We start from the raw sequence: 23,858 nt of genomic DNA on the forward strand, positions 1-23,858 counted from the left end.
CAGCTCAGAGAGTCAGAGGCGGGCGGGAGCCAAGTCTCCCTGCCCTGGAGATCTAAATCAGTGGACCCTTGGGGCCAAGAATTAAAAATGATCCATAGATAGCCCTCTGCCAATGTTAGAACTACAAAATAAGGATTTAAAAAAGAAAAAATTGTATTTTGTTGTAGAAAAAATTAACCATAAAGTGAACAAAAATGAAATTCATTTTATTTGTGAAATTAAATAATTTTAATTCCCCATTGTTATGAATTAGAGAAGGCCAAGAAGACCTAAATGAAATCCTGTCGGTAGTTTAATGAGGACCGGAGGAGACTGGAGGCCCATGGGCAAAACCTGGGAGGAGCCTGGGGGCCGGCGGGCATAGGGAACTGATCAGTGGCTCACCCAGCATCAAGGGGGGTAATGGCTGGTGAGAGAGCCCCTGAAGGGGCCACAAGTGATGGGTGGGGGGGTGGTTGTGACATCTCTTCGTGATTCCTGACTGTCCCTGCTAACTACCATGTACTGATCTATAAGCTGCTGGAGGGGAAGGATGCTGCTCTCTCCATCCCAACCTTGCCAACTTATTGCCTGTGTGACCTTGGACAAATCAATTCATTTCTCTGGGCTCCCTCAGCTTTCTCTTTGGTGTAACTTCTGTGAGCCCTGGCATGCCTACTCCTAGAGGCCAGCCCCTTCCAAACCAGTAAGAAAGAGAAATGACTCCCCTTCAGTCCATTATCACTCAGCCCACCCTCTCCATGTTTCATCATCTCTCCTGCAGGGTTCTACCTGGACACCAAAACAACCCCAAAGTAGTAACCCGCAAGTTTTCAGTGGAAGGGCCTGGCTTTCCTCCCCCTAGCACAAGCAGTGACTATTCCAGGTCTTTCCCTCCATCCTTACCACCAAAAAGTTTCTCCTGGACAACTCCAGCCTTGAGAGTGCTCCATATGGCTGAGATTGGAAGCAAGGCCGGAGCTTGGTTGAATTATCCATTTTTCTTCCTTTCCCACCCCTCACCTCCAAGGGCCACATCTGACATGGGGGCACAGTTTTTAAAGCATGGGCAGCAGGCTGTGTCTATGATCTCCCCACAGAAGCTTTGGTAAGCATGTTTCCAGAAGGGCATGATAGTGGGGTAGCCTGTTACCTCCTGTCCACTTGTTTTACACTAATGAAAAGCACTGACATTACGTGTTAAGCATGGAAATCAAAGGCATTACTAAAAGGAAGGATGCTGTCTTCCTAGTGGCTTTTGAGTGATGAGGAAGAAATGCTATGGGCCTCCAAGATGACAGAGAAGTACCATCAGCAGCAGTGGCAGGCACTACTTGGGTGCGTCGTCTGGAGCCACCACATGGTTGTGGGCACATGGTGCCTATGGTCCTATGTCCCTCGTCTACTCTACTCTCTACTGATGTTAGGTGATATAGACCACATGATGACCTTTCCCTCAGACAGTCAGAAAAGTTACCAGAGGCTAGCAGTGCCCCAAACTACATCAGGAGAGGCTGATGAGAAGACAGCCTTCAGCACCAACGAGGCTGAGGAAGCTCAACAGAGGATGCAGGGGCCTTTGGGGCTCACTCAACCACACAGGAGACGTGGCTGTTACTATTTTCACGATCCTAAGGGCAGCCCTAACGTAGTTAGAAAGTATTTCCCCCTAGGGGTGGCCAGGTGGCTCGGTGAGTAAGAGCATGGGCCCCAGTGTCGGGATGAACTGGGGATCCAATCCGGGCTCAGATACTCAGCACCACACCCAGAAATAACTGGCTATGTAACCTTGAGCAAGTTACTTAACCCCGATTGCTTTAAAAAAAAAAAAAGTATTTCCCCCACCACAAGGTGTGGCAATCTCCCACAAATCCGCTCATGTCCTTGAAGAGTGGGAAGAGTAGGTGTGAACTTTACACACAAGGGTAGTCAGGAATACATGTAGGACCCCACATGGCCAATGCGGCTTACAAGCCTGCAACTGGAGGGCTTTGACGCACTTTGTCACTCCAAAGCAAGGCCACTGAGCTTTGGAAACTAGCCGAGGATTCCTCACTGATGCCAAGGCCCGCAGCAAAGGCCATGAAGAGACTCCAGGAAGACAAGCGAAGGAATTTCTCTTTCTCCTTCTCCTGCCTTATGCCAGGAGCAAGCATGACAATAAATACAAGGTGACAGGGACATTGCCCTCAGAGTTTGGGGATTTCTGAGTTGCCAGGAAGGAGGTGATTTTCACAAGCGTAAACTCTTTTTTATTAACATTTTATTTCCCCTCAGTTACATGTAAAAACAATTTTTAACATTTGTTTTTAAAACTCTGAGTTCCAAATTCTCTCCCTTCACCCTCCTCATCCATCTCATTGAGAAACCAAGCAATTCTATGTAGGTTATAGATGTGTAGTCCTGCAAAACATATCCATAATTGTCATGTTGTGAAAGAAAATACAAACAAGGAAAAAAACTCAAGAAAAATAAAGTCTGCTTCAATCTGTATTCAGACCCGTTGGTTCTTTCTCTGGGGCTGGAGAGCACTGTGTGTCCCAAGTCCTTCCCAGTTGTCTTGGATCGCTGAGAATGGCTATGTCATCCACAGTTGATCTTCTTACCTCGCACTTTGCCTCAGCTCATGCAAGTCTTTCAGTTTTTTTGAGAGCACCCTGCTCCTCATTTCTTATAGTACAATAGTATTCCATCACAATGGCATACCACAGCTTGTTCAGCTGTTCCCCAACTGATGGGCATCCCCTCAATTTCCAATTGTTTGCCCCCAGAAAAGAGCTGCTAGAAATCCTTTCGTATAGACAGAAGACTATACATTTCTCAAGGGAAATGCCAATGGCCACCATGATTATCCTGAAGCCGAAAGAGGAGCAGTGTGTCCTGGCAGGTCAGGGGTCTGCACCTGGGAAATGCTTGGACAGTACCTTCAAAAGGGGAGTATGAGTGTGATGGAAGCAAACACACATTTATTAAATGCTTACTGTGTGCCAGGTACTGTGCCAAGCGCTTTACAAATAGGACTCTATTCTATCCTTACAACAACCTTGAGAGGTAGGCACGATTTTTATCTTTGTTGTGTAGGCAAGGAAATTGAGGCAAACGAGTTCAGTGACTGGCCCAGAGTCACACAACTGAACTCAAGTCTTCCTGACTCCAGGCCCAGCCTGTCTCTGGCACCCTGAGGTGCAGTCAAGTGCTGAGAAATGGGCCAAGCCCCTGGGACGCACATACAATGGACTGAGCAGAGAACAAAGCACTTCCTCCATCTGTGGGCAGGCATCACTGGCTCCTTGGATGAGGAGCACGCCCCAGAGGTTCCCAGAAAATGGAATGATCCAACAGCATGCAAGTGCCTTCTGCCCATCTCCCCCGCCTCACAAGGAGAAATCCCTCTACTCCTCTGCCCAAGCACAAGTGAGTCCATTCTACGCTGTCTTCTCTGGCAGAGACCCTGTCACCACAGCAGAATCTTCACTTTCCCCTCCTCCCCCACCTACAGCCAGATCTCCCTGGTCCAGAAAACCCCCTCTCCGGACTGTTCCCTTCAGCTGCCCATGGTCCTATTTCTCTTCTGCCCTCCACGGCTAACGTCTCCCAAAGGCTGCCTCCACTTTCTCTTCCCTCACTCTCTTCTTAACCCCACCGTTCCACCATAATTGTTCTCTCTGAAGTTACCAAACCCCATGGGCTTTTCTCCGTTCTCACCCTCCCAGACCTCTGTGCTGCCTTGGATGCAGCTGATCACTCTCTCCTCCTGGACATGTTCTTCTCTCTGGGTTGTCAGGACTTGCCTGTCTTAGCTCTCCTAGGGATCTTCCTCCAGATCACACCTTCTAACCTTAGGTGCCCTAAGGGGTCTGTCCTGGGTCTTCTCTTCCATCTATACTACTTCATTTACCTAGTTCATCAGCTTCCATGGATTTAACGATAGGGGTAGCTAGGTGGTATAGTGGTTATAGAGTGCTGGGCCTGGAGTCTGAAAATTCATCTTCTTGATTTCAAATCTGGTCCCAGATGCTTACTAGCTGTGTGACCCTGGGCAAATCAATCTACTCTGGTTGCCTCAGTTTCCTCATCTGTAAAATGAGCTAGAGAAGGAAATGGCAAACCACTCCAGTATCTTTGCCCAGAAAACCCCAAATGGAGTCATGAAGAGTCAGACTCAATGCTGATGATTCTCAGATTTACCTTTTCTGCTCCAAACTCTCTGCTAATCTCCAACTGTCTTTCAGACACCTTAAACTGGCTGTCCAGTAGACATCTTAAACATGTCAACATGTCCAAAACAGAACTCATGTTCCTCAAACATCTCCCTCTTATGACTTCCCTACACCACCTTCCTCCCAGTGCCTCGCTCCCAACCTAGGACTCATCCTGGGCACCCCACCACCCCCATCCAATATGGTGCCAAGGTCTGTCAATTTCACCACTACAGCATCTTGGGTTGGTTTCACTTCTACAGCACTACTGCTGAATAGGTTATACAGGAACTCTGATCAAGATCAATGACCAGAATCCCTGCCATTCAGTCTGGAAAGAATTCAGTAGGCCCAAGCAAAGTTGGAGTCAAGATTGGAAAAGTTTGTTGTTATACTTTACAGCAGGCAGGGATTCTTAGGGAACCTGCAAACTTAAAGAAGTCAGAGGAATAGTTTTAAGGAGTCAAGACAGTAAATCAGGTGTCAATTATGCTAACTAGGTGGGTAAGGGTGGGATTAGGGAGGAGTTAAGGAGTAGTCAGTGCTTAAATGAACATGCACTTTTAATATCAACTGCGCAGGCATATTGCCCATAATTCACTGGGAAATAGCCCAAGGCAGAAGTGGGAGGACTGCCTGGAGGTGTGGTTTTAGGCCTGAAACTAAGTCAGTGGTCAAGGGCTGACTGAGAAGTGCCCAGTCTGCCACCCATCAGTGTCATGTTTGACAAGATGGATGTTGGGAACCAAGGCTAACGGAGACTCAGTATGTGTATAATTGGCTGAGGAGTTAACCTACAGATAGTGCATTGAAGGACTCATAGGTGAAGCTGGTCACTATACTAAAGGGAGATAACATTTACCTAAGCTAAAATGTTTATAGATGTTTTAGTGAAGGATTCATAGATGTAGCTTGTTATTGTTCCAAGCAGAAATAAACAGTTCATGAGTTGTTGCTGGGCAGAGTGCTGGCAGGGGGAAGGGGCAGAGTTAATGCTCTGAGGCTTGGGGTGGGGGGGAGGGAGAATGTGATTTTACAGACTGGTTTTACAAATTGATCTTACAAACTGATGTTACAAACATAGATCCCAAGCACCCCATCATTGCCACCCTAGTGCAGACCATAACCACCTCATTCCTAGACCGCTGCAATAGTTGCTGGGGTGCTTGCTGTCCTCAAGTGTTTTCCCCCTCTGGCCCATTCATTCTCCATTCAGCCACCAAAATGACTTTCCTAAAGCACAGGTCTGACCATGACATCCCCTATTCAAGAAACTCCAGTGGCTCCCTAATGTCTCCAGGATCAAATATTAGAAGCTCAATTTGGCTGTCAAAGCTCTTCATGACCTCCCTTCTGCCTCCCTTTCCAGTCTTTTGATACTTCTCTTTGATCCAGTGATCCTGGTGGTCAGGGGGTACAGTACACAGAGAGCTGGGCCTGGAATCAGGAAGATCTGAATAGCTGTGTGAACCTTGGCAAGTCACTCCACCTGGGCCTCCATCTCCTCAACTATAAAAACCTGCCTCCCAGGGTTGTGGGTATTTTTTGGAGGGGGAAAGGCAAGATAATTGGGGTTAAGTGACTTGCCCAAGGTCCACAGCTAGTAAGTATGTCAAGTGTCTAGGGCCATATTTGAACTCTGGTCCTCCTGACTCCAGGACTGGTGCTCTATTCACTGTGCCACCCAGGGCCCTGCCAGGGTTGTTTTGAGGATCAAACACGCTATTTCTAAAGGGTTGAAGAAGCTCCTGAATCACGCTTATCCCTTTCAGTCCTGTAATTTTTAGCAAGCATCCTGGCACACCCAGGATGGCCTGTTAGCACAGGTTCTTTTGATCTGCTTTATAAAAGAAAGACAGCTTTTAAGGGATTAACAATCTTACTTTAGTTACAGAGAAAGAAGTGAGTAGAGAAAATACAAGCAGGGAAATCAGCACAAAGACCAACAGACAGGCTGAACACAGCAATCCTGCCTTCACTTTACACACATCACTGGATTGAGGGAGCTCAGACATCTAGGCAGTCGGGGGGCTCTGAACACACCACTCAGTCTTGACCAGAAAAATCAAAAGATTCTTCTCAGGAGCGAACCCTCAAAGCAAAATGCCACCCTCCCAGAATATACAACAAAGCCTCGGCCCCACTTGGCGGAGCGCCAAGGACCCTGGAAGTCCTTGCGCCCCCAGCACTTAATTGGAAACTCCCTGTTGCTCCACAGCTGTGGACTAGGGCTCTACATGCCTACTCTGGGACAGAGAAGACCTTCACATTCCCTTAACGTCACACCTCGCCTGCTAACTCTGGGCATTTTCTCTGGCTCTCTCCCATGCCTGGAACGCTTTCCCTCCTCACCCCCACCTGGCATCCTTCTGTCCCAGCTCAAATCCCACCTTCCACAAGAAGCCTCTTCTCCTTGTCCTTAATGTGAGCATTGGATTCTCCCCCCTTTATCCTGTCTACAACTTCTTTTTACACAGTTGTTTGCATGGTTCCTCATTAGTGAGTTCTTTCAGAGCAGAGTCGGTGTTTCCAGTAATTAGCTGGCATACAGGAAGGAAACATTTAGAAACGCCTGTGTGCCAGGCCCTGTGCTGAGAGCTTTACAAATATTATCCTCGGAGGCCAGTGCTGTTATTATCACCCCCGTTTTACAGCTAAGGACACGGAGGCAGACAGAGGCTAAGCGATCTTCCCCGGGTCTCACAGCTGTGAAGGGTCTCCAGAGGCTGTGTTCTACCCACTGCGCCACCCAGGAGGCCCTTCCTACACAGGCCACATCCAAACTTTGTCTCAGAACAAATTCTGGGGCGGGGGAAGCTGGCCTCAGCCCATCCCTGCCCCGGTGGAGGCGGCCAGCACAGGATCTGCGATCTGAAAGCAACTCGACGTGGTTAACAATGTTACCTTAATCAATCAAACATGTATCATTTACCTAGTGCAGGGAGAATCCGAGCAGCCACAGGGACACATCGGCAGGCTGCAACCCATTCCCAAAGGGACCTCCTTCGGGGTCACAGCCTGCAGGTGGGCACCCCCATTAGGGGCAGAGGGCATTTCCAAATCGGGGAAGGTCCTCAAGTTCGGCTTGACCCCCAGGAGCCCCCAGGCCAGGCACGCGCTCACCTCTGCGCCGCCCCGCATGGCACCCCGCCCCGCATGATCTCTGGCAGGACGCAGGGTCCCCGACACACCCACGATTAAAGCACGCACCCCCCCCCAGCCCTGGGGGGTTAACTGGGGCTCCGGGGAGGTGGGGGGACCATCAGCCCTCCGGGAACTCCGGTGCTGGCCCTTTAAATGGGGGGGAAGCAAGCCTCCATCTCCCACCTCCAGCCTCTGCCAGGGCGGCCTTTCCCCACGCTGGGGAGGAGCCTGGCTGCAGGATGGGGGATGGGCAGCGCAGCGAGGCCTCGAATGGCGGAGGGGGCGGAGCAATTCGTGCGGGCTCACTGCGCAGGCGCCTTCTTCGGAAAGTGTCTTATTCAGTTTGCGGGGAGCGGGAACCAACAGCGCTTCGCGCCGGCGCAGTGAGTCTGGACTATGTCTCAGCGACCTCCGCGGAGCTTCCGCCAGCGCCAGGCCGACTCCGGCTCCAGCTCTGACCCCGACTCTGACTCCAGGCCCAAGCCCGATGCGGGCCGCGGCGGCCGCATTTCCCAGCGCGCCCTCGGGGCTCCGCGGAGTCGAGGTCGCGTCCGCGTATGGGCGACTTCGCGCCGCGCAGGTCCGTGTTGGGGTAGCGGTGGGGTTGACGGGTACGCGCGCATGCGCGGGGATTGCTACGCATGCGGCCTGGGCGCTCCGTGCTGGGAGCCCAGGGAAAGTCAATCGATGTCCGAGAGCTCCCTTGTTCCACCAGCTCCTCTCGCATCGGATGAACGATCTCATCGATTCCATGGGGAGGGCTAGGGAGACGGGAGGCCCTACCTAGGAGAAGAAAACTGAGGCAGTGTGGGCGGGGCAGAGACTGGAGCGGGGCCGGCCTCCACCACCTCCTCAGGGTGGGTCATGACGCAGAGACCCCAGCCTCACCCCCATTCTGTGCCTCTGTCCCCATGGCTCCCCAGCCCCCTGACCTCTCCAGGCCCTCCCCCTCCACAACACACACTGCCTCAGTTTCCCCGTCTGTCCCTCCCAGCTCTGGCCTCCCTGCCCCTCTAACCTCCAGACACCACCAGAACACAACCCCTGGTCCCACGCCAATGCACTGCATCAGTTTCCCATTGCGTCTACAGGTGCCTCCCAGTCTGCAGCTGCCCCTCCAGGTGTGCACACAGCTGCACCTGACAGTTGCTCCAGTTCTCCAGAGGCGCATGGTGGCTTTTCTGGTGGGTGAGCGCCAGGGGCGCGTCCGCTGTAGCCTCTAAGGGAGGCTGTGGGGATGGGGATGGCTGGGGATGGCGGTCTGCCCTGGGGCTCAAGATCGGGGTATGCTGTGCCCGGGGAGGGCGGAGCTGCATCTGCTCCCCATGGAGGAGCGCTCAGGAGTCCTGTGGGAGCCCCCCCCCCATTGGGGCCGGCCCTGGCGCTAACCAGGATCGCGGCCCCTCTGCTTCACCACCAGGGTGCCCCCCGGCTCCCCGCTGCGAGGAGGAGAAGGATGCCGAGGCTGGAGGCTGCGACTTCTCCGGGAGCTCGTCTGGAGACGGGGCGCAGGACTCCCGGCCAGGTGCGTGGCTGAGCCGCGGAGCCCCGCCCTGGGAGCTCGCAGTCCGATGCCAGCCCCTCTCCGTTTGGGGTCCCCCGCAGACCTGACCCCGAGGGCCATCAGCAGCCCGAGGTCTCCGTCCTCTGTCGGGTCCTCTCACCCGGGGACTGGCGGCCCAGGGGTCTCCGCTCCCCGGGGAGCTTAGGGTGGACGCAGAGCACAGCGCATAGACTGGGGCCCCGAGGTCTTCCGGCACCTCCTCTCCCACGTCCTGGCCGCTGCAGCCGGGGGGCTGGGCAGACCAGGAGGGACAAGGGAGGTGGGAGAGGCGCAGACGAAGGCATGGGGGTGGTCCTCCGGGGCGAGCCCACCGGGTGTGCCCTGTGGTGCCGTGGCACCAGGGAGGGGACTACGGGCTGGGAGCGCCTGGGGCAGGGAAGGAGGGTCTGTCTGGTTTCCGTGGCTTCACACCCAAAAGGAGGGCAGGGATTTGTGGGATGGGGGGTCGGGGCTCCCCACATGTGGTCCCGGCTGGTGAGCACACCCAAGTCCTCTGCGGGGGGGCTGCCAGCCCCGGACAAGGGTCCTCAACGCTGCCGGTCTCCCGTGTCCCAGGGAGCCTCATTGAGCCCAGCCGAGCCCGCGCAGATCGAAGAAGGCGGCGGCGGCGGCGGCCGGGGCCGGAGGCACAGAAGGACTACCTGCCGCTGAGTGAGAGGCCGCGGGGCCACGTCCTGGATTTAAAGGAGAGCAGCGACACTGACTCTGAGGATGGGCCTGCCTCCAGAGGGGCTGGCCCAGGAGGTGAGGGCCCCGGCTCCTGAACCGACCCCTTCATCAGCTCTCACGTCCAGCGCTCTGCCACTGCCCAGAGGCTCGGAACGGGCATCTTTGTTTCCTTTGGTCTCCTTAGGGTGTGCGCCGAGGGTCCCAGGGCAGGCGCAGTTCCTCGGTCCAGATGGTGCAGAGCCGGCAGACCTGTTGGGCCGCAGCTGCACCAACAGGGCATGAGTGTCCCAATCTGATGGGTGTGAGGTGGAGCCTCAGAGGGCGTGTAAACTGGCATTTCTTTCCCAGAAACTGCCTGTTGGTACCTGTCCTTTGCCCATTTGGTGGTGGGGAATGCCTCCTCTTACAAAGATGACCCCTCTCCTGGTTTTAGAGACTCAGAAAAGTGACTCAAAGTCATGCAGGTCTGATGTGTCAGAGGCAGGATTTGAACCCAGGTCGTCTGGCTTCCTACCCAGTGCCTTTGCAGGCCATATACCATTTTGCCTGTAGCAGAGGAGGGGTGTGGTAGGGGACCTGACCCCACCCAGACTTGGAGGCTAAGTGCTGTCTACAGGCCTTAGCTGAGAGGCCAAGGCCCCTGGCAGAGGGTGGAGGGCTGAAGGGCCATGCTGAGCCCTTCCTTCTTCCTTCTAGCCTCCAGCAGTGATAGCAGGCAGGGGGGCAGCTCAGAGGAGGAGGCTCAAGATGTTTGGGAGGCCCAGCAGATGAGGAAGGCTCTACGACACACAGACACGGTACCATGTGGCCCTTGGAGGCCCCGGGGGAGGTCTTCCTGGGAGCAGAGGGGCTTGTTCTGCTGTTGGGATGGGGGTGGGGGTCCCTTCCCTCCATCATCACCAGAGCTCGCTTGGTTTGAGTAAAAAGATTTTGCCTGATTTTTCATATTCTCTTCTGTGGGTAGATTTAATTCAGTTCAACAAATAACTTTTCCACTTTAAATTTTTATGGGTATCTTTGGATTCTACACCCCTGGCATTTCCCAATGGCTCTCTCACCCCCAGAAAGCTGTCTTTATAACCAAAAACAAAGAAAGAAAAAACAGGCTGGTAAAACTACCCAGTGCGTCAGTGGAATCTGATTATATCATGCGGTATTGCTGATCCATGGTCCCTGTGTACCACCCCCCACCCCCGTGCCACCCCCTTGCAGCCTAGGAGAGAGGGAGGCGCCGGCCTTGGCATGGACCCAGGTCTGGGCCTTCAGGGAGGGAGGTCCACATGCTAGGAGACCCACAAGGGGACTGGGAAAGGACCCACATACTCTCTGGTTGTTTTAGGCAACTGTCCCCGATCTTTCTGATGTCCAGAACCGTCACATGCTGAAGAGAACCATGGACTGGCCCATCTCCTTTCCCCCAGTGAACTTGGAAATCATCAAGAAACAGCTGAGTAGCCGGTAAGTGGAATCCAGAATGCCCAGGGAATCACCACGTGCAGACACTTGGCTTGTCCATGGAGTAGCTGGACAGCCACAGCAGGGGAGGTCACCTGGGGGGGGCATGAAGGGCTCAGAGGCTGTGAGAGAGACAGCAATAGCTCGTAGCTCCCAGGTGGGCAAGACAGGTGCTGTGGGGAGCCCATGGCCCTTGGTGGGGCCCCGCCCACTGCTCAGGTGGGCCGTCTGCAGGTCCCTGACAGCATTCGAATTATTGGCCTCTGGTCCCTGGATTTAGGTTGGCATCCTTGGAGGGCGTGCACCGTTCCCACCAGAGGGAGTATGAGAGATGCCTGCAGAACATGGACAGTGCCAAGAATGCCATCGTGGCCCTTGAGAAGGCACCAGATCCTGCTCCCACATATGCCTTTTACAGGAGCCTGAAGGCCTACCTGTCTGCCCTGGTCGACTGCCTTAGTGAGAAGGTACGGGACTGGCAGACTGGCAGCATGCTTTCTGGGTCCTTGCGGCCCTCGCTCAGGGAAGTTGGGTGGCCGTCCCGAGGTGGCTGGAGGTCTCTGAGTCCCCTGGAGCTGTGATCACGGCATCCACCTCCCAGGATCTCTGGTGGGTGAGGGAGAGGCTGCCAGCCCTGAGCTGGAGTCACTCCCTGGGAGTGTGATGACCTTTGGTGAACGTTGCAGATTATCATCTTCATTTCACAGATGAGGGAAACCGAGGCCTTGGAGGTAGAGGGTTATGGGCCCGGCTGAGTGTAGATGATTGTAGGGTCGGGAGGGCCCCCCAAGGCTGTTGGGTATGACCCCCACACAGCAGAAGAGGCCGCCTCCGAGGGGCTTCCAACTCCGCCCCATGCTCCTCTGCTGTGGGGCGGCATGGAGCTCAGCTCTTTCCAGTGGTCCCAGATGTTGGTGACTGTTTGCCGTTCACTGGGCAGGGCGGGGCTTCTCTGCCAGAGCTCCATGAGCGTGTGTCTCCTTTGCAGTCCTATGTGTTCCCATGCGTTTACCCAACTAACCATGTCCACAACGCAGACCTTCTGGGTGACGGCTGCCACCGCTGGTCGGGTGCTCGCGGTCAGCCTGGGGATGGCACGCAGGCAGTGACCATGTGCAGCCATGCGTCACTCAGAGAGGCTCGTGTGTCCGGTGCAGGTCCTCAGAGTTATCCCAAGGAGACCACAGAGAATGCTGTTAACTCCTAGCGCATGCACTGGCCTGACAGAGAAGCATGTCATGACAGAACCCTCCATGGGGCCTGTACGCTCTGATTCCGCACCATAAATGTCATTAAAATAACGGCTTGTGCTCCAGTAGGTGGGGAGGCCCCCAGACTGCAACCTAGGTCACACGAGGGCAGGGCTGGCGATGCCCACCGGACCTCAGTGGGCCGTGGCTGGGGGCCAAAGCCTTAGTGGCCTCTCTAGCCTCCCGCCGTGGCTCTGGGTGGCCTTTGGGTTCTCCAAAGTAGCTCCTCTTTTTGTACGTTTCCCAAATTCCTGCCGCCGTTTGCCTCCTCCTGCTTCCATCTTCTGGTCCCACATTTCAGATCGTGGTCATTCAGCGGCTTGAGGCAGCCATGCATTCCCTCCTTCAGGAACGCGCCGCCTCCTGCCTGCAGCGGCGGCAGGCAGCATTACAGAAGGCAGCCACGCACTTCCAGCTCCTGGCAGGTGAGGTGGAAAAAGCAGAAGGGAGGCAGGAGCGTGTGAGGACAGGAGGTTGGTTGTGGAAGTGTGAAGGGGGAGCCTGTAGGAGAAAATGGGTTTGGGGCCTCGCTGGGAAGAGCCTGGAGGACCAGACAGATGGGGCTGTGTTTGATCCTGAGGACCATAGGGAACCCCTGGAATTCAGAACATGGACAGCCCTGTGCTTTAGGAGAATCCCTTTGGGGGCTGAATGGAGGACAGGTCCGAGTGGGGAGAGACTCTTGGCAGTCAGAGCCCTCCAGCTGCTCCTTCCATGGTCCAGGCATGAGGGTGGGAGGGCCTGTCCCAGGGTGGGGGAGAGGTCAGAGGGGAGAAGGGGCATGTCAGACCCCTGGCTTGGGAGGGGTGGGGTGGTGCCCTCTCCAGTGTTAGGGAAGGCCCCCGAGTTCTGTTGGGGGTGCCTCTGGGATGTCCACTATCATGCTGAGGGCAGGGGCTCCCCCCAGCTTACAGCAGACCTCGTTCCCGAGATCTCTTTGGGCTCCATCATCCCTCCAGCCATGTAAGAGGTGCAAGAATGGGGACCCAGGCCCGAGGAGAAGCCGGGTGGGGATTTGGGAGGCTGTCCCTGAGGACAGTCCTCCTGTCCTGAGCTCAGAGCACTCTAATGCTGGGGGAAGGGAGAGGGAGACAGACAAGAGACTGTTCTGGGCTCCTCTGGCTCCAGGTGGGCAGCTCGGTCGACAGGGAGAGGGGCCAGAGAGGGGGCTTCCAGGCCAGCAGTGGGGTAGACGCGGCTGGCCAGTGGAGCTGTCGTCTCGTGACGCTGGGCTCTTTGTCATTAGCCAGAAAGACAGATGACACCCCAGAGCCTGGGGGCTTGGTGGAAGATGTTGGCGCCCAGAAACTCCTAGAAGAGACCGCCACTGCCCACAGGTAACCGAGCAGAGCCGGAGCCTACCTGACGCTGCTCTGAAGGCACCTTCTTGGGAACAGGGCAGCCCCTAGATCATGGGGGGAGGGCCCCCTGGGCGGTCTGTGGTTGCTTTCTCCAACTCTGAGGCTGCACTTTGTCCCTTATTGAGAAAAGGGTGATATTTGTTTTATAAGATGCAAGACAGAGAGTCGGGAGAGGTCCCAGCATCAGGAAGGCATGTCCAGCGAGGGTGAAGATGATGATGAGGGGATGGACTTCCGGGAAAGGCGAGGTTAGTGCTGGTAGGCTGGGGCATCCTGTGCTTCCAGGAAGCTCTTCCTGCAGGGCCTGTCCCTCCTGCCCCTCCCTTTTGGCTTGTTTTGCTTTTAAACATTGCAATTTCAGTTTTCTTTTTGCAGTCAGTCAGCCAAAGTCTGCCTTCTTTACCCTTCCATCCCCTCCCAGTTGAGAAAGAAAAACAAAACCTCTGTTACAATTGTATCCAGTCACGTACTACAGCTTTGTCCATTGGCTCATCCCCTCGTGTCCTTGGAACTGTCCCCTCTCTCCAGCCAGTGGTGGACCACCCATGGGTCTCCTGAGTCCTCGGGAATCCTGGTTCTCCTGGCACTCCCTAGAATCTACCCAGCTCCAGGTCACAGGTCCAGGGTGGCCTGACAAGGGGGCTTATGCTGTACCCCCCCCCCACAGTCGTCTCATACCCTGGGTTATGCGTTCTGGACTAGACTTTGTCTCAGGACATGTGCCCCCCTTGACCTGGTCATCCTTCTCCCCTTTCCCTCCAGTTCCCCAATGAATCAAATGTATTTCTGTACAAAATTCTGTGTGTGTGTGTGTGTGTGTGTGTGTGTGTGTGAAGTAGGTGAGTGTGGGTATATTTCTGTATGTGTGGTGTACGCATCTGGTGTGTATGGTTTCTATGTATGTGTCACGTATGACTTATGTGTACACGTGTGTGAATGTATGTATGCATTTGTGCAGTATAGGTATGTGGTACTTGTATGTGGGGGGTGTGCAGTATGTCTGCGTATGTTGTGTGTGCATGTGCTTTGTGTGGTAGATATGTGAAGATATATGGTGTGTGTGAGTTGTGAAGGTATCTGTGTTGTGTGTGTGGTATATTGTATGTGTGTGTGAATGTGTATGTGTGCATGTGGAGGAGCATATGTATACATATGGAGTATGTGAGTTGTGTGTGTGTGTGTGGTATGTCGTATGTGTGTGTGAATGTGTATATGTGTGTGGAGGAGCGTATGTATACATATGGGGTTTATGAGTGTGTGTGTGTGGTATGTCGTATGTGTGTGTGAATGTGTATATGTGTGTGGAGGAGCATATGTATACATGTGGGGTATGTGTGTGGTATGTTGTATGTGTATGTGTGAATGTGTATATGTGCGTGTGGAGGAGCGTATGTATACATATGGGGTGTGTGAGTGTGTGGTATGTTGTATGTGTGTGTGAATGTGTATATGTGTGTGGAGGAGCATATGTATACATGTGGGGTGTGTGAGTTGTGTATGTATCTGTGTGTGTGGTATATTGTATGTGTGTGTGTGTAAGAATGTATGTGTGCGTGTGGAGGAGCGTATGTATACATATGGGGTGTGTGAGTGTGTGTGTGGTATGTCGTATGTGTGTGTGTGAATGTATATATGCGTGTGGAGGAGCGTATGTATACATATGGGGTGTGTGTGTGTGGTATGCCGTATGTGTGTGTGTGAATGTGTATATGTGTGTGGAGGAGTGTATGTATACTGTAGCGGCAAGCACCCCAAGCACGTCCTCAGGGTTTGCTGCCCATACAGATTCTTGGATCTGCTTTGATAAAGGAAAGCAACTCAAAATGGGTTAACAAGCTTACTTTAATCAGTCAGACATATATCGTTTACCTTGTTCAGGAGAAAAGGTCAGCACCCCGAACCTCAAAGTATACAGGCAGAATTATCAAGACAGAAACTGATCAAGTAGACAGCTTTCCAAACTGTCCAACCATTACATCCATACCCAGTCAACATCTGGGTTTCCACATCTGGGTTTTTCAAAGCTGGGGGACTCTCAACAACGGCTTCCCAGAATCCAAATCAAATCACAGAGCACTTCTCAAAGTGAGCCCCAAAACAAAGCTACACATCAGGGCTTATATAGCCTTCTCCTGGCTCAGAGAATGTAACAATCTTATTGACCCACTGGCCAATCAAGAAGTATTTACTGAAAAACAAGCCTCCCTCCCCAGGCTCCAGGTGCACTTTAGCCTAGGGGCAGGGAAGATCTTCCAAATTTGCATTCCCATCACAATGTATCGTCTGTCTTTGTTTGTGTGGAAATAAGAATCATCCTGGGTTGCTCCCTTTCTCGGGCCTGTGCTGCCCCTCGGTTCCCCCTCTCTCCTGCGCCGCTGCCCCCCACCGTGTCCTCGTGAGGGGTCTGTGTGCTGCCGAGGGCTCGGCCTGCCCCCGCGCTCTCCATTCGGCCCCCAGAGTGCTGTGTTCTTCATCCCCATCCCATTTTTGCTCGTTCCTAGAGGTCTCATTTCTTTTCCAGTTTCTCCCCTAGTGCTTTCATTTTAGTGTCAAAAACATTTGACCCTCTTTTTTCCATCTGTTCCAAGAATTCTAGTTGGGTTCATGCCCAAGCTGTCTTCTTCTCCAAGGCTTTGCTCGTGGATGCTTTGAAGCTGTTCTCTTTAGCATTTGTGTCCTAGACATCCTGGGCATCACCACCGCTCGTTATAGCGTGGACATAGCGGCTGTGCTCTCCAAGTCGCTGGGCAGGTTGGGGGCGAGGTGTGGGGGTGGGGTCACGCCTGAGGAGCCTGCCTTGCCCTTTCCCCTTGTGGCCCACCTGGCTTTGCCCTTTGATCCCACAGGGGCTATTTTACGAAGCTGCCACAGTGTTTTTGAAGATGTCAATGAGGAATTTTCTGATGTCCAGAAGATTTTGTTGAAATTCCAGCAATGGCGAGAACAGTTTCCTGATTCCTATCATGAAGCTTACGCCAGTCTCTGCTTACCCAAACTTTTTAGTCCCTTCATAAGGATTCAGATGTTGGATTGGAACCCTCTGAAGGTATTTGTGCTTCCTGAGGAACATGACAATCGTGTGGTCTCCACAAGAATCTCGGCTGGAGCCTGGGCTTGGATGGGCAAAGCACCACGTCTCTCGGGGGCTTCCTGTCCACACCTACATCTGCAGCTCTGGCTGTAGCCGGTTGTTGAGTTCAAAGAGGCGTGAGCAGTGCCCAGAATAAAAAAAAAAAACAGGCATTTCCCAGACAGGCGCTCTGGGGGCCAGAGGCAGACCAAAGACAGGCCAGAGACTCTGGGCCTGGGGCCCTCAGGCTTGGCAGCTCAGACAAAGGAGGAGTGAAGTGGGAAAAGGATTTCAGTAGAGGAATGAGTCAGTCCAAACCTAGGTGTAAAGTGAATTGGACCAGCAGAGATCACTGTGGAAATTTCAGAGAGGAAGCTGGCAGGGGGGACATGGAACCATCTTCATGGCTCTGAGGGGGGATCACAGAAGGAGTGATCAGCCTTAGTCTGCTCGGCCCCAGAGACCAGAACCAGGAGCTCTAGGAGGGGAGGGGCAGGATGCCAGACCTGAACACAGGCCCTGGAAAGCCATCAACCAAGGCTGGAGGACCCCTTGTGGGATTTCTTGTGGCTGAGACACTGAGCAGAGGTGGGGGTGCAGATGGGGAAAAGTGAGATGACTGTGTGTGCACATGGCCTGTGAGCCAGGGTGGCATGGGGCTGAGCACTCAGGCCTAAAACACAGCACTTGGTCCTAGAAGTGACAGACAGAGCCTTGGTGGGGCAGCTTGGGGTCTGAGGGAAAGGTGCAGGCAGGCATGTAGCCAGCACTTGGTGTGGGCCTTGTGTGTGCTGGCCATGGAAGGTGCAGAGACACAAGGAGACAGACTGTGCCTTCAGGAGGCTCACAGAAAGAGGTGCCCCCTTTTGTCAAGGCAAACCCTGCTCCCTGCATAGGCGATGCCATTCCATCCCACCTCTTCCCGCAGATTGCCCCCTCTTTGGTCCCATCGTCCCGTATCTTCCTTCTCTCCCTCTCTACTGTCTGCTTTCTTCCTGCCCCCAGCTCGGCATCGCTCCTTTGGTCCATCCATCCTCCCTAACTCTTGTCCAGTGTCTCTCCTGTCGTTTGTGGCTAAACTCCTTGAAAAGGCGGTTCCCTTTCTGTCCTCTCTCTTCTTACCTGCCGCCTGGCTTCTGACCCTTCACTCTCTCACCCTTCAACTGAAACCGCTCTCTCCACAGTTTCCAATGGTCTTTTTCTCAAATCTTTTATTTTATTTTATTTTCAGGTTCACATTTTTCCCCTTCCCAACCTCCCCCCACCCCAAGAAAAAAAAGCCCACACATACAATGATTTCTTAATCCCAGATCCAGTGGCTTCCTTGGCTATTTTCTCCCTAGTTTCCTGACACTCCTCTCTTCTTGTTCTCCTTCTCCATATTTGAATGTTCTTCCTCAGTTTCCATATGGGTCGAAGTCGGTCCGTCCCAGGCTCTGCCTTGGGCTCTCTCCTCTTCTTTCTCTACACTGATTCCTCAGCTCCCTTGGATTTAATGATCATCTCTGTGCTGATGACTCTCAAATCCATCTGTCCTGACGTGGTCTCTCTGCTGACCTCCAGCCAGTCATCTCCAGCTGCCATCTTATGTACAGCACGTCCGAAACAGAACTCACGATCTTCCCCCCAGAACCCTTCCGTCTTTGGAACTGCCCTATTGCTATTGAAAGAGCCGCCATCATAACGATAGCCAGCTTTTATGAAGTGTCAGACACTGTGCGGAGTGCTTTACAGCCCTGAGAGTAGGCGGGAAGGAGACCGAGGCAGACAGAGATTAAGTGACTTCCCCAGCATCATCTTGACTATCCCATGTGCCACCAGCTGTCTCTGTCCCCCTGGTCCCTCAAGTTCTTGTCCTAGGAGCTATCTGGGGCTTCTCCCTCACTTCCCGCTCATCCAGTATGGTGCAAGGCCTGTTGATTTCACCTTTACAACATCTCTGGTCAGTTTCACCTCTGCAGCATCTCTTGTTGATTTCACCTCTGCAACATCTCTCCCACATGCCCACTTCTCTCCTCTGAACCTGCCCTCCCCCTGGTGCAAGCCCTCATCTCTTCACACCTGGATTATGGCAGTAGTTGCTGGGGGGGAAGGGGGGGGTCTATTTGTCTCCAGTCAGTCCCCATCACCCTTCATTTAGACACCTAATTGATCTTCCTAAAGCAAAGGTCTGATCATGTCACTCCTTCCTTCTCAGTAAACCTCAATGGTTTCTATTGCTTCCAGGGTCAAACACAAAATGCTCTGCTTGGCATTCAAGGCCCTTTGAAACTTACCCCCTCCTACCTTTTTGCACCTTACGTCCCCTGCTCTTGGATCCAGTGACCCTGACCTCATGGCTGTCACACAAAAAGACCCTCTGTCTTTTGGCTCTGGCCATTTTCTCTATCTCCCATTTCTCCCACTGTCTCCCTCTGTTTCAACTGCTGACCTTCCTGGCTTCCTGTATGTCCCAACTAAAGTCCCACCTTCTACAGGAAATCTCTCCCACTCCCCTTTGTTCCAGTGCCTTCCCTCTGTGCATATGACTTGTTTTCTATTTGTCTGCATGTTGTCTTCCCCATTAGATTGTGAGCTCCTTGAGGGCAGGGACTGTCTTACCTCTTTTTGTATCTCAACTGCTTAGTATGGTACTTGGCGCTGTTTGTTAACTGATTGGTTGACCAAGAAGAATGGCATTCTGAGACCATAGAGATCAGCAGTCCCAGTGAGGAGAGGAAGGGTGAATTGGGGGTCAGAATGGGCCAGGTGGGCCTGGTGCCATTCAGGGGCACCATCTTGGGTGCCCACGGTGCTGGGTGAGGGAGGGCTCAGGCGCCATCCATAGGACTGTGCTCAGTTCTGGGCACCAGGGTTCGAGAAGAGCTGATAGTCAGTGCTCTCATTTCATCCTTACAACAATATTGGAAAGTCAGAATGATTCTTTTTGTTTTGTTTTACCTATGAGGAAACAGCCCAGGAGAAGTGAAGTACCCTGGGTCACTTGGGTTGGCAGTGTCTCAGGCAGGGTTCAGACTCGGTCCTTCTGGTTCCTTTCGCCAGGCTTGGCGACATAAGTGTGAATCTGACACTTGGAGGGCTGGCTGCTCGGATTCCGCTTGAGGGCCAGTGTTTCTCCCGCTTTGTTTCCTCTTAAGGTGGACTGCATCAGTCTGCAGCGCATGCCCTGGTTCCAGTCCCTGCAGGGATTTGCCAACGTTGGGGCAGCAGCCCAGAGGGAGGAAGACAGCCCTGACAGAGAAATCCTGCCAGCTGCTCTGGACAAGACTGTCCTTCCTCACATCACAGGTACTGCCTGTCAGCCGTGGACACTGAGCCGTGGGCCCCACCTGGTCCTGAGGCCTCCATTGCCCCCAGTACAGGTGGTGCCTAATCAGTGCTCATGCGTGGCCTGTGGTTTTCTTAGCAAACCAACCACCCTCATGGTCTAGGCAGGCCAGCAGTAGGGCAGGCTGTGAGCCCCGGGCTCCTGGGCCTTGGCTGTGAACTGCCCACTGATCTGGTTGTGCTCCTTTCCCCTCTCGCTGCCTCTTGGGTCCGTGAGGAGAGCCAGGTGGAATTGGGGTTACCTGCCCCCAAGCCATGTCTCTGAGGGTCTAGTCATTGCCCCAGGCTGCCATAGATTAAATGTGATGACCCCTGAGCTGTCTGGTGGGCACCTCTGGTGATAAGGCAGAACTGTGTGGTTTGCTTGGGTCCCTTGGCCTCAGACGGGTCTGGAGGACAGTTGCTCCATATCAACCTCTCTTAATTAGAGACTTTCCTGAATGGACCTATCCAGGGCAGAGGCCAGCTTTGAAGCCAAGGATAGGCAGGCCCCTTCTTGACTTGGGTGCTTCTGGGCTCCTCTGCAATGAGGCAGGGACCACAGTGCCTAGCACTGTGCCATCTGGGTGCCCACCAAAGGTGTGTTCACATGGCCTGAGGGCTGGCTTGCCTGGGCTGCTGTGCTCACTCTGCCTGGCCACGGCTAGCTGGGTGACCTTTCTGGCCCTGTGGTGTTCATTCTTGAGCAGTTCCCCCTAACTTCTCCAGTCTCCTCCCTTTTTCCTGGCCTTTGCTCATTCTGGTGGGTGCACCCAGGCTTGGTCAGTTGGCCCCTGACATGCCAGGAGTCTGGCCTGTTTGGTGATGGAATGGGTTGGGGGGAGGGCCTGCCTATATTTGTCAGTGATGTGTGCCACTGATGAGCCAGGACTCCCGCATTCCGCCTTGGAAACCAAACAGTGGCATGTGCTGGGAAGAAGAAACCAGGCCATTCTTTGAGGGCCTCTGTGGGAGTAGGGCTGGGCTGGGGACATGGGGCCACCTCCACCTTGGCTGGGCCAAAAGACAGGACGTCTCTTTCAGGTTTTGTCAGATTCCTTTGGGACCCTCTGTCTACATCGCAGACCAGAAATCTGGTGCAGCATTCTAGGGAGATTCTTGACCTTTGTGCAGCTGCAAGAGGCAGAAGAGGTCATGCCGCTCAGGTCTGTGAGCCCTTCCCAGGGCCCTTGTCTGGGGAGGGCTCTTTTGTTGCCCCAGGGGAGCTCATGGGGAACCAGGGCAGGAGGCAGTGAGGACATGGATAGGTAGGCGCAGAATAGGTACAAAGTTACTTTAAGCTCTTGGTAAGATCAGGGCAGGTTTCCTGTAAGAGGTGGTGTTTGAGCAGAACCTGGAAAGACAGCCAGGGTTCTCAACAGTAGAGGTGATGAGGGCCAATGGTCAGCCAGCTGGTGCCAAGGCATGGAGGCTAAGGGGGTCTTTCTGACTGGACTGTAGGGCCTGGGGTAGAGAGAAAGACTGAGGAGGCCAGAGGTGGTAGGGACAGATCTACAGAGAGGGGAAACCAGAAGGAGAGAGAAGGGGCCACCTGTCTGCACCCTGTCAAAGGGGACAGCAGGCTCTGGGGCTTTCACCTCAGAGGTCTCAGCATCCCCCCAGGCTGATTCCCCACCAAGGGCCCCGTGTCTCGTGAGCTGGTAGGCCTTGGGGCCAGGGTAAGGGGCATGCTTTGGGTGGGCCATTCACAGAGCACAGCAGTGGGATGCTCCTGCCTCCTCAGTCAGTCTCAGGGAGGACATAGGGAGCAACATGGGTCATGAGTATTCCAAAGAAGTGAGGGGGGGGCTGGAGTCCAGCATCCCCCATAGGCCAGGGAGCAAGCACCTTCAAGGACCTTGCCTTTTCCCTGACTTTCTTAATTTACTGAGGTCTTCACCTCTAAACACTAGGAGCTGATGGACTCGGTTGTTGCAAGACTGAAGAAGGCAGTTGAGGAAGATGTCTTTATTCCCCTTTATCCACAAGGGTAAGAATTGGTACAGGAGGAATGATGTCATGCAGACATTGTTAGGACTGCCTGCTGGAGTGAGCTTTCTGGCCTAAGCTCCCCTGCCCCACCCCCACCCCTCCCCACCTTCCCAGCTCTCCCACTTTCCACTGAACCTCTCCCTTATCTTCAATCTCTCCTTCTCTACTGGCTCCTTCCTTCCTTTCTACAGATATGGCCATGTTTCCTCCATCCTGAACAACTCTCACTTGGCCTTTCCATTTCCACTGATTGTCATCCTATGTGTCCTTTGTGGCTAAACTCTTCAAAAAGGCCTCCTACACTCAGTGCCTCCACTGTCTCTGCTTGACCTCTTACATTCTGGCTTCTGACCTCATCATTCCACCAGAACTCCTCTCTCCAAAGTCACCAATGATCTTTTTCTTTTTAAATAGCTTTATTATAATTGGTATTGTTTTTGAAAGTAAAGGTGATCAAAAGTATTACATAAAAAATAAAGCTTCCCAAGTGAATGACATATTCATCACCCACTTTGGTTTCCTTAATCTTAGAGACTGGAATAGTAAGACCTAAGACACTTTTTTTTGGTAAATGTTATTTTTTCCAATTATGTGTAGAGACAGTTTTCAACATTCATTTTTATAAGATTTTGAGTTCCAATTTTTTCCCCACCTCCTCCCCAAGACAGCAATCAATCTGATGTAGGTTGTACATATATTTCCACATTAGTCACGTTGTGAAAGAAGAAACAGAACAAAAGAGAAAAGCCACATAACCCCAAAAAACAGTAGGTTTCATCTGCATTCAGACTCCATAGGTTTTTCTCTGGATGTGGGTGGCATTTTCCATCATGAGTCTTTTGGAATTGTCTTGGATCACTGTATTGCTGAGAAGAGCCAAGGCTCTTTTTGTTAAATCGGCCATGGAACAATGTTGCTGTTACTGTGTACAACATTTTTCTGGTTCTGCTCACCTCACTCAGCATCACTTCATTCAAGTCTTTCCAGGTTTTTCTGAAGTCCTCCGGCTCATCATTTCTTAGAGCACAATAGTGTTCCATTACAGTTATATATCACAACTTGTTCAGTCATTCCCCAATGGATAGACATCCCTCAATTTCCAATTCCTTGCCACCACAAAAAGAGCCGGTATAAATACCAGTGATCTTTTAATCACCAAATCCAGTAGTCCTTACTCCATCCTCATTGTCCATAGCCTTTGACTCTTTCAGTCACTTTTCTCAAGCTCTTTGTGACACTACCCCGCTCCCCATCCTCCTCCTCCTTCACTGACTTCTCCTTTGCAGAATCCTCCTCATCATGCCCTGCAACCATAGCTGTTCCTCAGGGCTGTCCTAGGCTTTTTTCTCTTCTTCCTCTAGACTACTTGATCTCATCAGCTCCTGTGGGCTTAATGACCTTTTCTGTGCTGATGACTCTCAAAACCTTTCCCATCCCAAACTCTCTGCTGACCTCCAATCTCACATCTCCAGTTGCCTTTTAAACATCTCCCGCTGGACGTCCAGTAGACATCTGAAACTCATGCTTTCTCCCTAAACCCTCCCTATACACCTTCCCTATTACTGTCAAAGACACCACTAGCCTCCCAGTCCCCCAGGCTCCCACCCTAGGAGGCATCCTAGACTTCCCACTATCTCTCACCTCCCCCCACATCCGATATGGTGGCAAGGCCTGTCGATTTCACCTCTGCAGCATCTCTGGTCAGTTTCACCTTTCCACCATCTCTGATGGATTCCACTGTTGCAGCATCTCTGGTGGATTCCACTGTTGCAGCATCTCTGGTCAGTTTCACCTCTCCACCATCTCTGGTGGATTCCACTGTTGCAGCATCTCTGGTCAGTTTCACCTCTCCACCATCTCTGGTGGATT

The 23,858-nt window shown here is 52.9% G+C and overlaps 2 protein-coding genes and 1 long non-coding RNA gene across 5 annotated transcripts in view; 2 read left to right on the top strand and 1 right to left on the bottom strand.

Moving 5' to 3' along the window:
• Positions 1–23,858, top strand: part of LOC138168284 (zinc finger protein 420-like) — a 771,269-nt gene that overhangs the window by 189,223 nt on the left and 558,188 nt on the right. The gene's annotated exons all lie outside the window — the stretch shown is intronic.
• GCFC2 (GC-rich sequence DNA-binding factor 2) overlaps positions 7,611–23,858 on the top strand; it is a 19,143-nt gene continuing 2,895 nt past the window's right edge. Inside the window, exons 1-14 of one of the 3 annotated variants that reach the window (XM_069097347.1) lie at positions 7,611–7,902; positions 8,414–8,506; positions 8,743–8,847; positions 9,442–9,630; positions 10,252–10,352; positions 10,895–11,013; positions 11,291–11,477; positions 12,562–12,685; positions 13,507–13,597; positions 13,772–13,869; positions 16,468–16,667; positions 19,829–19,979; positions 21,042–21,163; positions 21,911–21,987. In XM_069097347.1, the coding sequence (XP_068953448.1) occupies positions 7,719–7,902; positions 8,414–8,506; positions 8,743–8,847; positions 9,442–9,630; positions 10,252–10,352; positions 10,895–11,013; positions 11,291–11,477; positions 12,562–12,685; positions 13,507–13,597; positions 13,772–13,869; positions 16,468–16,667; positions 19,829–19,979; positions 21,042–21,163; positions 21,911–21,987 (1,841 nt within the window). In that variant the 5' untranslated portion in view covers positions 7,611–7,718. The remainder of the gene's footprint in view (positions 7,903–8,413; positions 8,507–8,742; positions 8,848–9,441; positions 9,631–10,251; positions 10,353–10,894; positions 11,014–11,290; positions 11,478–12,561; positions 12,686–13,506; positions 13,598–13,771; positions 13,870–16,467; positions 16,668–19,828; positions 19,980–21,041; positions 21,164–21,910; positions 21,988–23,858) is intronic. The other 2 variants (XM_069097349.1, XM_069097348.1) reach the window with 2 other exon arrangements.
• The window catches only part of LOC138168297 (uncharacterized), a 2,883-nt gene continuing 1,411 nt past the window's right edge, over positions 22,387–23,858 (bottom strand). Inside the window, exon 2 of the long non-coding RNA XR_011170088.1 lies at positions 22,387–23,835. This is a non-coding gene — a long non-coding RNA (uncharacterized lncRNA). The remainder of the gene's footprint in view (positions 23,836–23,858) is intronic.

The sequence above is a fragment of the Petaurus breviceps genome, unplaced genomic scaffold, assembly GCF_028583685.1.
Source record: "Petaurus breviceps papuanus isolate PSGF00001 unplaced genomic scaffold, PetGlider_PUasm1.0 356, whole genome shotgun sequence".
NCBI lineage: Eukaryota > Metazoa > Chordata > Mammalia > Diprotodontia > Petauridae > Petaurus > Petaurus breviceps.